At 50.6% G+C, this 13,207-nt stretch overlaps 1 protein-coding gene across 1 annotated transcript; it reads right to left on the bottom strand.

Annotated features, from left to right (window-relative positions):
• Nucleotides 1-2,991: 2,991 nt before the first annotated feature.
• On the bottom strand, nt 2,992-9,891 carry LOC123780542 (polycystin family receptor for egg jelly-like). Its single transcript, XM_045779492.2, has one exon. The coding sequence runs from the start codon at nt 9,889-9,891 to the stop codon at nt 3,016-3,018; it is 6,876 nt and encodes a 2,291-aa protein (XP_045635448.2). The 3' UTR covers nt 2,992-3,015.
• Nucleotides 9,892-13,207: the final 3,316 nt, after the last annotated feature.

Raw genomic sequence — 13,207 nt, 5'->3', positions numbered from 1 at the left:
GATGAAATGTCTCTGTTTATCTCAGGGAATGATCTTTGTTTTGCAGTCTAGTTTACCCGATATTCATGCCAGGTGAGATGTCGATTGTATCTCCATAAAACTGGAAAAGAAAATAGCCATACTAGCCTTTTAGGGTCACTGTGTCTATGACACGTCTTTTTTTCATTCACTTCCTTTCAACTGATATATGTCTTTATTGTAAAGTGGGCTTTCGTACGCAACGTTTAATATGGTTTTATTTTCTTACCCATGCTCGCCTTCTCTTTCTCTCTGAGTGAACCACACACCGAGGATAGGCCGTGTAAGGACAGAATAAGGCAGCCATCTGCAAAGACGGGAGATGGCCCTTACCAAGAACCGGATCATGATGGCACCCTGACCTTGGACTTTCAGCCCCAGAGCTGTGAGAAATAAATGCTTGCTTTCAAACACCACCACCGCTGCGCCCCAGTCTATGGGATTTTGTTTTAGCTGTCTGAGCTGACTGAGACCACAGGAAAGGGCAGGGCTGAAAGCTCAGACTGGGGTCACCGGAGGCATGTAGGGAGGAGGCACACGTGGAGGAGACAGACTCTGGTCTCCTCCAGTATGCAGGGGTGCCGCGGACAAAAAGACAGAGAAGCAGTGGTGGCAGCGGGGCAGGTGGGAAACCAGGGCGGGTGTGGTGTCCTGGAAGCCAAGGGAAGAGGGGATTCAAGAAAGGAGCAGCGTGGCCTGCTGGGTCAGAGCAGCTGAAGATGAGAAAGAGGAAGCTGGTGCTCCCTGGTCCTCGCTCGCTGACACCCTGTCCCCCCCACTTTGGATCAGGAGTCCTCAGGCCTGGGCCCGCACCACAGGTGGGGGTGGCTGTGTCTGCCGTAGGCAGCAGACAAGATGTGTTCAGAAGGAGCCCTGCCCTTCCCTGTGGCCTTCATAAAGCGGTGTGCCCTTTAGAGATGTCGCCATGCTGTTAGAAACGTGGCCTGGGATGCCCTTTGGGATCTGTGCCCCACGGTCCTATCCCGCCCGAGCCTATCCAGCTCCAGCTTCCAGAGGGCCCTCTGGCCTGCAGTGTGCCCGTGGCCCCAGTCTCAGACCTGCTCTTCCCTCATGCCTTCCCAGCTTACCCCTTTCCAGGCCCCTCTGTACCTATGTATTCCAAACACTGTGCTCCCCTGAAGCCAGCAGGTCTGGAGGCTGGGCCGTTTTTCTTTGGGGAATTGAAAAATAAGGAATATACAAGGCATTTTAGTAATTCTGGGAATAACAACTACTCCTGGACTCTGAGGAGTTTAGCAAGCACTCTGATTTTCTTACTAGCAGATAGGACCTCTGGGTCCTTACAGCAATAGCATTCTTTGGATGGAGGCCAAGATTATATACTCTTCACTTTTTTCCTGCGTCTGCCCAAGGATGGACCGTCTGGATGGAGCATTTCATTTAGGACCTATAACCACTCAGATACATGACCTTGTCTCATGAATACTGTTAAAGCTGTTAAGCCAGATCAACTAGGAGATGGGCTGGGAGAGCTAAGGGAAATATTCAAGAAGCAAGTCATGGTCTTCGGCAGAAAATAAAGTTAATATTGAATTTGAGCGGTCCATGGTTTTTAATATAAGAAAAAAAAATCCAAAAGGATAAACAATATCTCAAAATATTTTTTAAAGAATGGGTTGCCAAAGAAACTACATATTTACAGATAAAAAGATGTGGACGGGAGGGTGGCTCCATTGGTGAAGCGTCTGCATTCCACTCCGGCCCTGATCCCAAGATCCTTGGATGCAGTCCCGCTTCTGGCTCCCTGTTTAGTGGGGAGTCTGATTCTCCCTCTGCCGATCCTTTCTCTTTCTCTCTCGCTCCCTCTCTCTCCCTCTCACTCATATAAATAGAATCTTTAAAATAAAATCCAAATCTGACCTATAGACACTATTGTGTTGATGGCATGGAACTTGCCTCTGTGGGCCTGTGAGCCATTCCAGCACAGGGGCATTGAGTGAATAACAAGGGCTCGGGACAAAGTCATCACCCACCTCATTGGGTTGTCCCCCTTCACTTGTTCTCCATGTGGAGGGCAGGAGCCATCAGTATATACGCCCCTCACACAGAAATCACGGCAAGTCTCATAGGAGAAATCTCACTTTTAATCTGGTAAAGCTTAAAGCGGCATCTACATAAATGAACACGCTTCTGAGCAGAACTATAAGAGTTATGAGCCCATATTTCTCTTAAACAATAAACCACATTTTCTTTATTATTCCAAAATAACCCACGATGCTAGAAGTAACCCAACGCCCATGTCGAGGATGGATATATACTTATAGTCAATATAGAACATTTACTATCTTTCAGTGTGAACCCACTCCCCCTCTACACACACACACATACACATGCCTTTCTGTTGTTGAACAAAATTCATGTCTAATGGCTGAAAAATGTTATTAGATTTCACATCTTTAAGGGGCAATGGCCGTAAGGAGTAGATTGGAAGCTCAGACTTCGGCCACACAGGTCCCATCCGTGAATTCAAAAGCAGGAGGACAGGTCCTAAACTCCCCACAAGGTCCCTCAGTCCTGGCCCAACTGGATTGTGGGGGTGATGGTGGAGAGGGCTCGGGGCTCAGAGGGGTAATCCAGGCCGGGTCCTCAAAGGGCAGTCCCAGAGGGACTGAGGGATTCACAAGCTCTTGGCTCCCAGACCCAGGGACACAGTCGCAGTAGCAGATGCTCGGCCCTGGAGAGGTAGAGTGGGGACCCTTTAGCTCTCTCTCCCCCAACTCTGGGTCTCTAATACTCTAAATTGTTGTGGGCTCCAAAGACACCGAGTTCCCGTCTAGAGGGAAACCAGCCCTGATGCCGCAGACCTGCCCTACACCCCAACACTCAAGAGGCCAAAGGTAGAGTTACTTCCAAATGTAGGGGTGTGCATTTTGAGTGACATGGGTAGAGAGCACTAGTGAGCCAGTGAACATTCCTTACACCCACAGAATGAGCATCTGGGGGGACTCTTGCCTGTGGTTCCTGACCCTGCCATGATCACACAACAATATAAACCATTTTGTTCCCGTTGATGTTTCTGGTCTTCAGCCCCAGATACCGGCGGCTCTTGCTCTCTGGCTGCCCATACAGCATGTTGACAAACAACTCTGATTCTTCTTTCTCCCTGGGTTGGAGGGTCAGAAACCTAAACATAGCTCTTAGCTTGCGACACAGATAGGTCATTGCTTCCGCTTCGTCTGATGGTTCCTCATACACGGGCTGCTTCATTTCCTCATAGGCGGACAAAATCACTGCCTGAAACAAGTGCATCAATATACAGATCATCACCAGCATGAAAGATGAGAGGAATAGGACCCCCAGAACCCTGCTGTGGGAGAATTCCGTGTTCTGAAATGCTGAAACGCAATAGGAGAATATCGTCTGCGTAGCATGAATCGGGTTACTGTAGTTCCACTCGTGTTGCCCGAACACCAGGTAGCCGAAGGCCATGAACACAAAGAAGTACACGGACACCAGCAGCGCCACGTGGCAGATGCCGGGAAGGGCCGCCTGAATGGCCCTCTGAGCCAGCCGCACAGCATAGAAGAATCGGGAATACCTGAGGGTCTTCAAAATGGTCAGAAATAACAGGAAACCCAACACGATCCTCATGACGTGATCTACGTGAGAAACCGCGTGAAAGGGAATGAAATCCGCAGGGTTGGACAAGTAAAACCGAATGATGTCCGTGGCCAAGAAGTGCTTCCTGAAGAAGAGCACGATCAGCGCAGTAAATATGCATTTTAGAGCGAGGTTCAGCAGATTATACACGCTTCTCACGTAGGAGGCCCTCTCTTGCACGATGACATAGCCCTCATCGACCACGTAGGCTAAAAAAAAAATGAGGATGGCCACATACAAGTAGACCTCTGCCGAAGTTTCCCTGTTGAAATCGGCAACCGAGAAGGAGTGCACGGATACGCTCGCGTTCACAACTCCTAACTGAGACGCCTCGAAAATCACAGACACGCTGCAGAACAGACTGACGTCTGGATTGAAGGTGGTGAGCTCCAGAATCACGGCCCACGTCTTCTCGTCAAGCCAGTCGCTGCTTTGGAGTTCCCTGAGCCTCACGGTGGAATTAAACTGCTGCTGTTCTGGGAAAAAATAGAATGCGTAGCCTCCCGACCCGTAGGTGTGTAAGAGTCCGTGGGAGAAATACCCCCACCTCTTCTCGGGAGGCCTGTAAGTAAACCCGTTGGTATTCGTGTCCTCAGCCCGCTTAGCAACTTTGTTCCAAAGGCTGGAGTAGTTTCTCGTGTCTTCCGGGTCAGTGCCATAGTTGGGATGACAACGGATTTCCCCTTCCATGCTGGTTTGGGCAAAGCTGTTGGCAGGCAGGCAGAGCTTATCGCCAGGTTTGGCCCTCACCTGCCTCAGCAGTGGAAGACCCAGGATCTTAGAGGAGCTGTCGGGAAGAAACGTTGGATTCGGGTCGTTGTGGAGCAGAGGCACAAGCACACTGTCCAGCCACCTGTAGATGTCCGCCAGCTTGGTCACCGAGCCGAGATCCCCAGAGAACTGATCGCGAATAAACTGATTATAGTGGAAGCTGTCCGTGTGGCGCAGGAGGGCGACGAGGCTCCACAGGAGGGCGAGAAAGATGAAGTGAGTCAGAATGGAGCACAGGATCAGGAAAGCCCTTCTCTTGATTTTCCTCTTTCTCTTGAAGATTAGGATTTCATCTTCGGTGAGGGGCTGGTACATCCTGGATCGTCGGAGCTGCGTGATCTGCTCATGTCGATTTTGCATTTCTTCGGGGCTCAACGTGCTCTGCAGCTTGATCTCAGTATAGGGGTACTCGCTTGCCCACGAAAGGTTTTTACAATACTTGGGCCTACTTGTTCGGAAGCATGACAGGAGTAAAATTTTACACGTCTGCACCAGAAAAATGGACAGACAGAATGAACAAAACGATGCAAAGAGCCATTCCATTGACTTTTCATAGCCATAGGTCAGCCCGTAGAATACAATGAGGAACGAAGATACAATGGACGTGGCGAAAACCAAGAACCACGCTAGATAAACGCAAAACGAAGGCAGAACAAGCCTGCCCTTCTCCTTGAGTCCTACAGGACCCACTGGGGTAGGTGGCTCTCCAGGAGCAACATATTGATTGTTGTTTGTGCTTGCGTTACTGGCATTTATATTTGCTTCCTGGGTGCTTGCGTCCTTGCTCTCTGCTTTCTTAGGCTGGCGATAAGTTGCAGAGAGCACCTTTGCAGTCTTTTGAAGTTTAGGGCTTTTCCCAGGTGGAAGCTTCGAAGCCTCCTTGGTGGGCGCATCCTCAGTTTCACGAGCGTGCCACTTCTTCAGAAATTCCTCCCAGTATGCATTTTCTAGTGCCAAGGAATCCTTCCGGGGAGTTACCTTTTCTAGAGTCACACGCGGTTCCTTCTGGGAGTAGGTGAACAGAAAAACAATCAATAGTTGCACGGGGATTGTAATTAAGACACTCTCCAGTCCTATCATCATTAACCTGATGTACCTCCCCTCTAATGACACCATTTCTTCTGGTCTGTCAAGATTAAAGAACATAATATTACACAGAAGGGAGGCCATCAGCATCGCCAAACAGCAGGACAGTCTCTGAAGCCTACTGAATGGCCTAGAATTAACGCTGGAGAAAATAGAGAACCACGTGTGATCTTTCCCCAGCTTGTAAGTCGATTCTATCAGGAAATAGTCCTTTCTGTTGATAGGCTGGTCTGGGTCGGTAACATGAAATGTTCTGTCCAAAGAGGTGTCAATAGAAAGCCATTCCCGGCATAAGAACAGCCAGATGTGTCTGCTGAACAGATTTTCCACTTTGATTCTGCTTAAATACCAACTGGGGGCTTTGCCCTCATTGTTGTGCCACACACGAATGGAACGGATGTCCCCCAGGTCCCTTTTCGTCGTTAGGAGGAAAGTGTTGATGCCTCCCCGGTACAGGGTTGGAAAATATGGATGGCTCAGACAATGCACGTCGCTCTCACCTTCTGTTCCTTTAAGTTGGACGAAGACATCGGCCTTCGTCCCAGCACCACAACGGCTTCCTGTAAAAATGGTGACGAGGTAACATACCTTATCATAAGGATCATTATCAAGTAGAATTATCACATGTAGCCGAAGACACTTATCCATTTCATCCATCAGCAAGGCCCAGAAAGCTAGGATTATGTACGTGAGCATAATAAAAAGTACAGCGAAGAGGGTCACAGGGTTGTGGGTAATGTTCTTGATGACCTCCAACCGTAGATCTATAGGATTAGGGACCACAAACACCTTGGCCGTCAAAAAGTGGGTTTTCAGGTGTGTGCTGGATTGTTTTATTAGGTCCAGCTGCCGCCGGGCCCTCCTGGTGTTCTGGCAGATACAGTGCACTCTTCGCCAGGTGGTCTTCTCTCCGAGAACACAGGTATCTTCTCTCCAATCGCTCTGGATCCCATACATGTCTAGGCAGCGAACGCTGAAAAGAGCGATTCTCACTAGCTTTTCACTGGCTTTCATGACAAAACGAGGTGCTTGCAGAACGACGACCAAGGTGCACTCAGCCGAGCCACATCGCTGAGCTATGACTTGTAGTAGAGACGCTGGAAGGCAAACCACACGGGCCTCCTTCACTGAACAGGCTGAGTCAAACAGGTCACTCTGAGTGGCCACGGGAGGGATGTCATGGGGCACAAGGAAGGTGGCGACCAGAGCACTGGGGGTAATTTCACTGCCGGCATACACCAACACCGTGAACAACACGGTCACTTCGGTCACAATGTGGACCAGCAACTCCTTCACTACACTGCTGTCCACCTCAAACCTAAACTGCCCTGTCGTCCTTTGCAAGGACTCATCACCTCCCTCAGGCCCGTTCTCGGGTCCCACCGTGAGATTAAATGTTGCAGAGCTCAAGTTTCTTCTGGCGATGAACGCTTCTGCTACATCAGGCATGATCTCAATCGCATCGCCGTTAGGTGTGGTTCCTGTCATTCTGAATCCAACCACATCTGCAGAACAGCTTTCCTGAGCATTCATCCAAGGAAAGGGATCACGTGCAAACTCACAGAACATGGTGGAAATCGGGGCATTTGCAGGCAAACTAGGAATGCTGCGTACGTTGAGCGTCGGACGAAAATAATTTCGACCCCTTTTCTCATTGCTGAAGACGTCGGTAACGTCCCACTTTTCAGCTTTCCTGACATACACGTTAAAGCTGGCGGCCGTCATGGCAGTGGTCTCATTCCCTGGTACTTTACCCTCCAATATTGTGTCTGCTAGTAATTCCAACACGTAGAAAGGCTCATCAACGACTTCATAGCTAACGGTCAGTTTAAAGATATTAGACAAACTTGTCAATATCCCAGTGCTCACGATTTCTATTTGTTCAGAGTGGAAGTCTGAATCTTTCTGCCGAGACTGTTGGAGGGCTCGATTGGCTTGCCAAACCCTCACCGTGGCGAGTTTCTGAGCCATTCGAGTGAATCCAGAGGTCGTCTGGGTTAGTTTAGTAACACTCATGACTACCTGGCTAATTTCCACCAAAGTGCTATTGGGAAGAATGAAAGTCTGGTTGACAAGGTATTCCCGGAGTCTGGCTTTGTCAGCTTGCAAAGTTAATTCAGGCTTCATGTTATTCAAAACAGAAGCTGCTATATACATGAGATAGCCTGCAGGTAAAAATTCCTGGTTGGCAAGCATAGTAGACAGTGATGAGTTTGGTCCCATGGTGAAATTGAATAAGCGATCAAGCACATCCTTCTCCGAGACTTTGTCCGTTGGAGCCCGTACGGTCGCGTACAACGTCACCTGAGAAAAAGCTCCTAGAGAGTCATACACCTGAACGTATATCTTCATGGCATAACGATTAGCCAACACCCCAACAGGGAGAAAGGAAGGGGGCGATGTGGACTCGCTCCCCAAATACAGGATGGCCCCCAAGGTGTTCTCTTTTACAGAACTGATCTGACCGAAACCATGCAAGTCAGAGACTATCATTTTGTATGCAAGAGGGATGTTCTTATCCTTAAAATTATTACAGCGGATGACAAACCTGGTAAAAAATGCAACTCCTTTAGCTGGATTAATGGTGCACTCTCCGATTTCAGGGACATAGTTAATAATAAAGGGGTACCTCAAGTCCAAGTTCTCCCCACTCCAAGCTGCTAGATGTGCAGAAATCCAAAACTTAGCTTCAGGAAAATCCTTAAAAGCAAAAGCTTTTATAGACAAATAAGCACCATTCCTCCCTGTCGTGGTGTGTTTCACCCAATCAAATGTTATCTCATCACCCAAAGATGACAGAATCGACCATTTGTAGACATCCTGGCTTGCTGAACAATTTGTGCAATTTAGAAACAAAGAAAATCTGTCTGAAATAACCAGAACGGCATCACAATTTTCAATACACGAAATGTTTGCTTTGGGGGTGGGTCCTTTGAGCACGTGTACCCTTTTATCAATATATGCTGTTCGACCACCCTTCTGGATCACCATTCTGAAAAAATACACACCTCCACCTTTAAGTGTTCCTGGTGAAAGTGTCAGGATGGGGCCAGAGGCCCCCTTCCAGTTCAGATCGGTCTGCTTTGGGAGACAGACGCTGTTGCTCATCACTGTAATTTTATCTCCCTGGTAGTTTTTTGGATCTGTGGTACAGTACCAGGAAAAAAGGAGTCCCTCTGAAGGGTTGTCTGAATCTGGATCCGAGGAGTTCGTTCCATCCAGAACCAGCCTGTCTGTGAAATTAATTGTTATGTTGGGACCCCCAGGGACAACTGCCTTTAGGTCGCTTCTAAGGATGGTGACATAGATGAAATCTGAGCCTGTTGCCAGTAGTGTCTTTGCATTTTCCGAGAAGAGGCTGACTGTGAATCTAAACACATACACCCCCCAAGAAAAAGAATTTGGGGCGATATACAGAAATGCTGGAGTTCTACCTAATTGGATGTGTGGTGTATCCAAAGGTGCGTTCCAGTCCGGCACATCATTTACGGAGGGCACCGAAAAGGCTTGCCACTCCGGAACAATTAACGAGGCCTTTTCGCAGTTGAATCGAAAGGTCGCATTGAGGGTATCCCCCAACTTCCTGGTCACCACCAGGGGAACACCATCTTTGTTCCTATTGATCTTTACCATGGTGACCTCACAGGGCAGCTGTGCGGATACCTGGCAGGATACCGAAGAATCGATGGCTTGAGGACCGTCCGAGTTGACAGCTTCTAAAACAACAGGCGTGGGCCCATCTGTGGGACACTTGGTTTGGGCCACGAAGCCCGCGTAGCGGTCAGGGCCGTCGTGGGCGAGCAGGTCGGAGGCAGCGCGGCGGGGGCGCCGCAGGTTGGCCGTCCCGACCGGCAAGAGCCAGAAGGTCCACTTTCGGCGCCCAAGCGCGTGGTGCGGCGGGGTGCGCCACAGCAGGCCCAGGCGGCCGTGGCGCGCAGACAGACGCAGGTCCACCAGCGCGGGCGCGGCGGCCAGGCGGGCGCGCAGCAGGACGCGCAGCAGGACGCAGAGCGGGCGCGCGCGGCCGCGGGGCAGGCAGAGGTGGCCGCCACCCCGCAGGACCACGCCGCCGCCAGGGGCCGCGCGGGGCCGCAGGCTGACGCGGGCGCTGCTGGCCGGCTCCCCGAGGCCCGGGGCGTCCCTCCAGGCGCGCAGCGCCGCCATGTCTCCCTGCGCTGGGCTGCGGGTCTGAGAGGCAGGCGGGGGGCGGCGAGCCCAGGCAGGATCCGGGCGGCGGCGTCTGGACATAGACGCGGCGGGCGTCCCGGAGATGAGGCCGGCAGCCCGGGCCCTGCGAGGAGCCGGGGGCTGCGGGAGGTGGCCGCGATTCTGGCCGAGTCCCAGGCCCAGGCCCAGGCCCAGGCCCAGGAAGAGGAGCGCGGGCCCGGGCCGCATGGCGCCGCCTGCCCGTGAACCTGGGAGCCCCTGGCCTCAGGCAGCAGGGTCCAGCCAACTGCCGGGAGGGCGGGAGGGGGGGCGCGGGCCGTGGGGTCACGACCCTGCAGCGGCGAATGGGCAGGGCTTCCGGGGTCCCCGCCCCCTCCCACGCCCGCGTGGGCCTCCAAAGCCCACTGCTAATGGAACTATCGCGGCCCAGCTTCCCAACCGCCAGCCTGCCAAGGCCCCTTAGCTGGAACCCCCTGCCCTGGGGAAACCCCAGAGGGACTGAGAGCGCCCTGAGAGCCCAGGCAGGTCTGACTCTGGGTTTCTTGCTTTGCTTTGCTTTTCCCTCTTTCTTAGGTGAAACCCCGAGTCCTGGCTTTGAGAGCTTTCTTCCTTTCTCACAGAAGCGGTTAACGCTGTCAGTGTCCCACCGGACACGCTGAGCTGCCTCCGGCATGTTTGCGGTAGTTCGGGTATCTTTCCGTTAAATATAGTTCTACTTTCCCCTGTTGGGGTTTTCACCCGTGAAATCAAACGAGTTGTTCTATTTCCAGGTATTCGGAGTTTGTGTGAAATCTTACCGTTACATGGATTTCTAACTTCAGTCTGTCGTGGTCAGAGAATGCATTCTCTATGGTTTTGAGCCCGTTACATTGAGACTAGTGTCTGGAAGCTCGTACCCCGGTGTGGCCTGACTCGACGCCTTGGCCTCGTGCACTTAAAAACTGTGTGTATTGTACCGTGGTTGGGCGGGTTGGCTACAAACGTCGACTCCATCGAGATAGTTGGTACCCACACGTGACATCTTCTATGTCTTCTCTGGACTTTCTGTAGGTTTTCTATCACTTGCTGAGAGAGGCTGTTCGTCTGTCCTATGCTGACTGGCGAATTGTCTCTTCTACCCTTGATTCCGTCCCTTTGGTTCGTGTGTTCTGAGGCGCTAGTACATGGATGCACATTTGTGGTCATGTCCACGTGACTTGGTCCTTTTCTCATGATGAAATGTCTCTGTTTATCTCAGGGAATGATCTTTGTTTTGAAGTCTAGTTTACCCGATATTCATGCCAGATGAGATGTCGATTGTATCTCCATAAAACTGGAAAAGAAAATAGCCATACTAGCCTTTTAGGGTCACTGTGTCTATGACACGTCTTTTTTTCATTCACTTCCTTTCAACTGATATATGTCTTTATTGTAAAGTGGGCTTTCGTACGCAACGTTTAATATGGTTTTATTTTCTTACCCACGCTCGCCTTCTCTTTCTCTCTGAGTGAACCACACACCGAGGATAGGCCGTGTAAGGACAGAATAAGGCAGCCATCTGCAAAGACGGGAGATGGCCCTTACCAAGAACCGGATCATGATGGCACCCTGACCTTGGACTTTCAGCCCCAGAGCTGTGAGAAATAAATGCTTGCTTTCAAACACCACCACGCTACGCCCCAGTCTATGGGATTTTGTTTTAGCTGTCTGAGCTGACTGAGACCACAGGAAAGGGCAGGGCTGAAAGCTCAGACTGGGGTCACCGGAGGCATGTAGGGAGGAGGCACACGTGGAGAAGGAGACAGACTCTGGTCTCCTCCAGTATGTAGGGGTGCCGCGGACAAAAAGACAGAGAAGCAGTGGTGGCAGTGGGGCAGGTGGGAAACCAGGGGGGAGTGGTGTCCTGGAAGCCAAGGGAAGAGGGGATTCAAGAAAGGAGCAGCGTGGCCTGCTGGGTCAGAGCAGCTGAAGATGAGAAAGAGGAAGCTGGTGCTCCCTGGTCCTCGCTCGCTGACACCCTGTCCCCCCCACTTTGGGTCAGGAGTCCCAAGGCCTAGGCCCGCACCGCACGTGGGGGTGGCTGTGTCCGCCCTAGGCAGCAGACAAGATGTGTTCAGAAGGAGCCCTGCCCTTCCCTGTGGCGTTTATAAAGTGGTGTGCACTCCGGACATGTCGCCGTGCTGTTCCCAACCCGGCCTGCGACGCCTTATGGGATTTGGGCCCCACCGTCCTGTCCCTCCCAAGCCTGCCCAGCTCCAGCTTCCAGAGGGCCCTCTGTCCTGCAGGGTGCCCGTGCCCCCAGTCTCAGACCTGCTCTTCCCTCGTGCCTCCGCATCCTGTCTCTCTCCAGGCCCTTCTCCAGCTTCGTATTCCAAGCACTGTGGTCCCCGGAAGCCAGCAGGCCTGGAGGCTGGGCCGTTCTCCTTCGGGGAATTGAAAAATAAGGAATATACAAGGCATTTTAGTAATCCTGGGAATAACAACTCCTGAACATGGACTCGGGGGAGCTTAGCAAGCACTCTGATTTTCTCACTAGCAGATAGGACTTCTGGGTGCTTACAGCAATACAGTCTTTGGATCAAGGCCAAGATTATATACTGTTGCATTTTTTCCTGCGTCTGCCCAAGGATGGACCGTCTGGATGGAGCATTTCATATATGACCTATAACCACTCAGATACATGACCTTGTCTCATGAATACTGTTAAAGCTGTTAAGCCAGATCAACTAGGAGATGGGCTGGGAGAGCTACGGGAAATATTCAAGAGGCAAACCACGGTCTTGGCAGAAAATAAAGTTAATTTTGAATTTGAGCGGTCCATGGTTTTTAATATAAGAAAAAAATCCAAAAGGATGAACAGTATCTCAAAATATTTTTTAAGCAATGGTTTCCCAAAGAAACTACATATTTAGATAAAAAGAGTGGTTTGTGTGGGTGGCTCAGTCGGTTAAGTACCTGCTTTCGACTAGGGTCAGCCTCCTTGCTCAGCAGGAAGCTTGCTTTTCCCTCTGCCTGCCATTCCTACTGCTTGTGCGCCTTCTTTTTCTCTCTCTCAAATAAATATAATCTCTAAAAATAAATAAACAGAAAAAGAGTGAAACTAGGTTTAAAATAATTCCTATATCAAGACAATGAAGCCATGGAATGGGAGAAGATATTTGCAAAAGATATATATGGTAAAGGGCTGTTTTCCAAAATGTACAAATATCTCTTAAAACTCAAGGAAAGCAGCCAACCTCATTAAAAAATGGGCCAAAGACCTGAACAGACATCTCACCAGAGAAAATACACAGATGGCAAACAAGCATATAAAAAAGAAGCTCTGCATCCTATGTCATCAGGGCAATGTGGAGGAAAGTCATGAGCTGTCACTGCATACCTATCAGCACGGCCAGAATCCACATCCTGCCGGCACCAATGGTGATAAGACTGTGGAGCCACAGGAACGCTCCTTCATGGCTGGTGGGAGTTCCGAATGGTACATCCACTTTGGCATGGGCTTTGGTATTTGTTGTAAAACGAAACATCCTCTCACCATACAGCACAACAATTGCGCCCATTGGTA

Source organism: Ursus americanus, chromosome 17 (genome assembly GCF_024610735.1).
Source record: "Ursus americanus isolate L20-20 chromosome 17, mUrsAme1.1.p, whole genome shotgun sequence".
NCBI classification, from domain to species: domain Eukaryota; kingdom Metazoa; phylum Chordata; class Mammalia; order Carnivora; family Ursidae; genus Ursus; species Ursus americanus.
The sequence above is the reverse complement of the archived record's forward strand: the minus strand, read 5'-3'. Positions and strand labels throughout refer to the sequence as shown.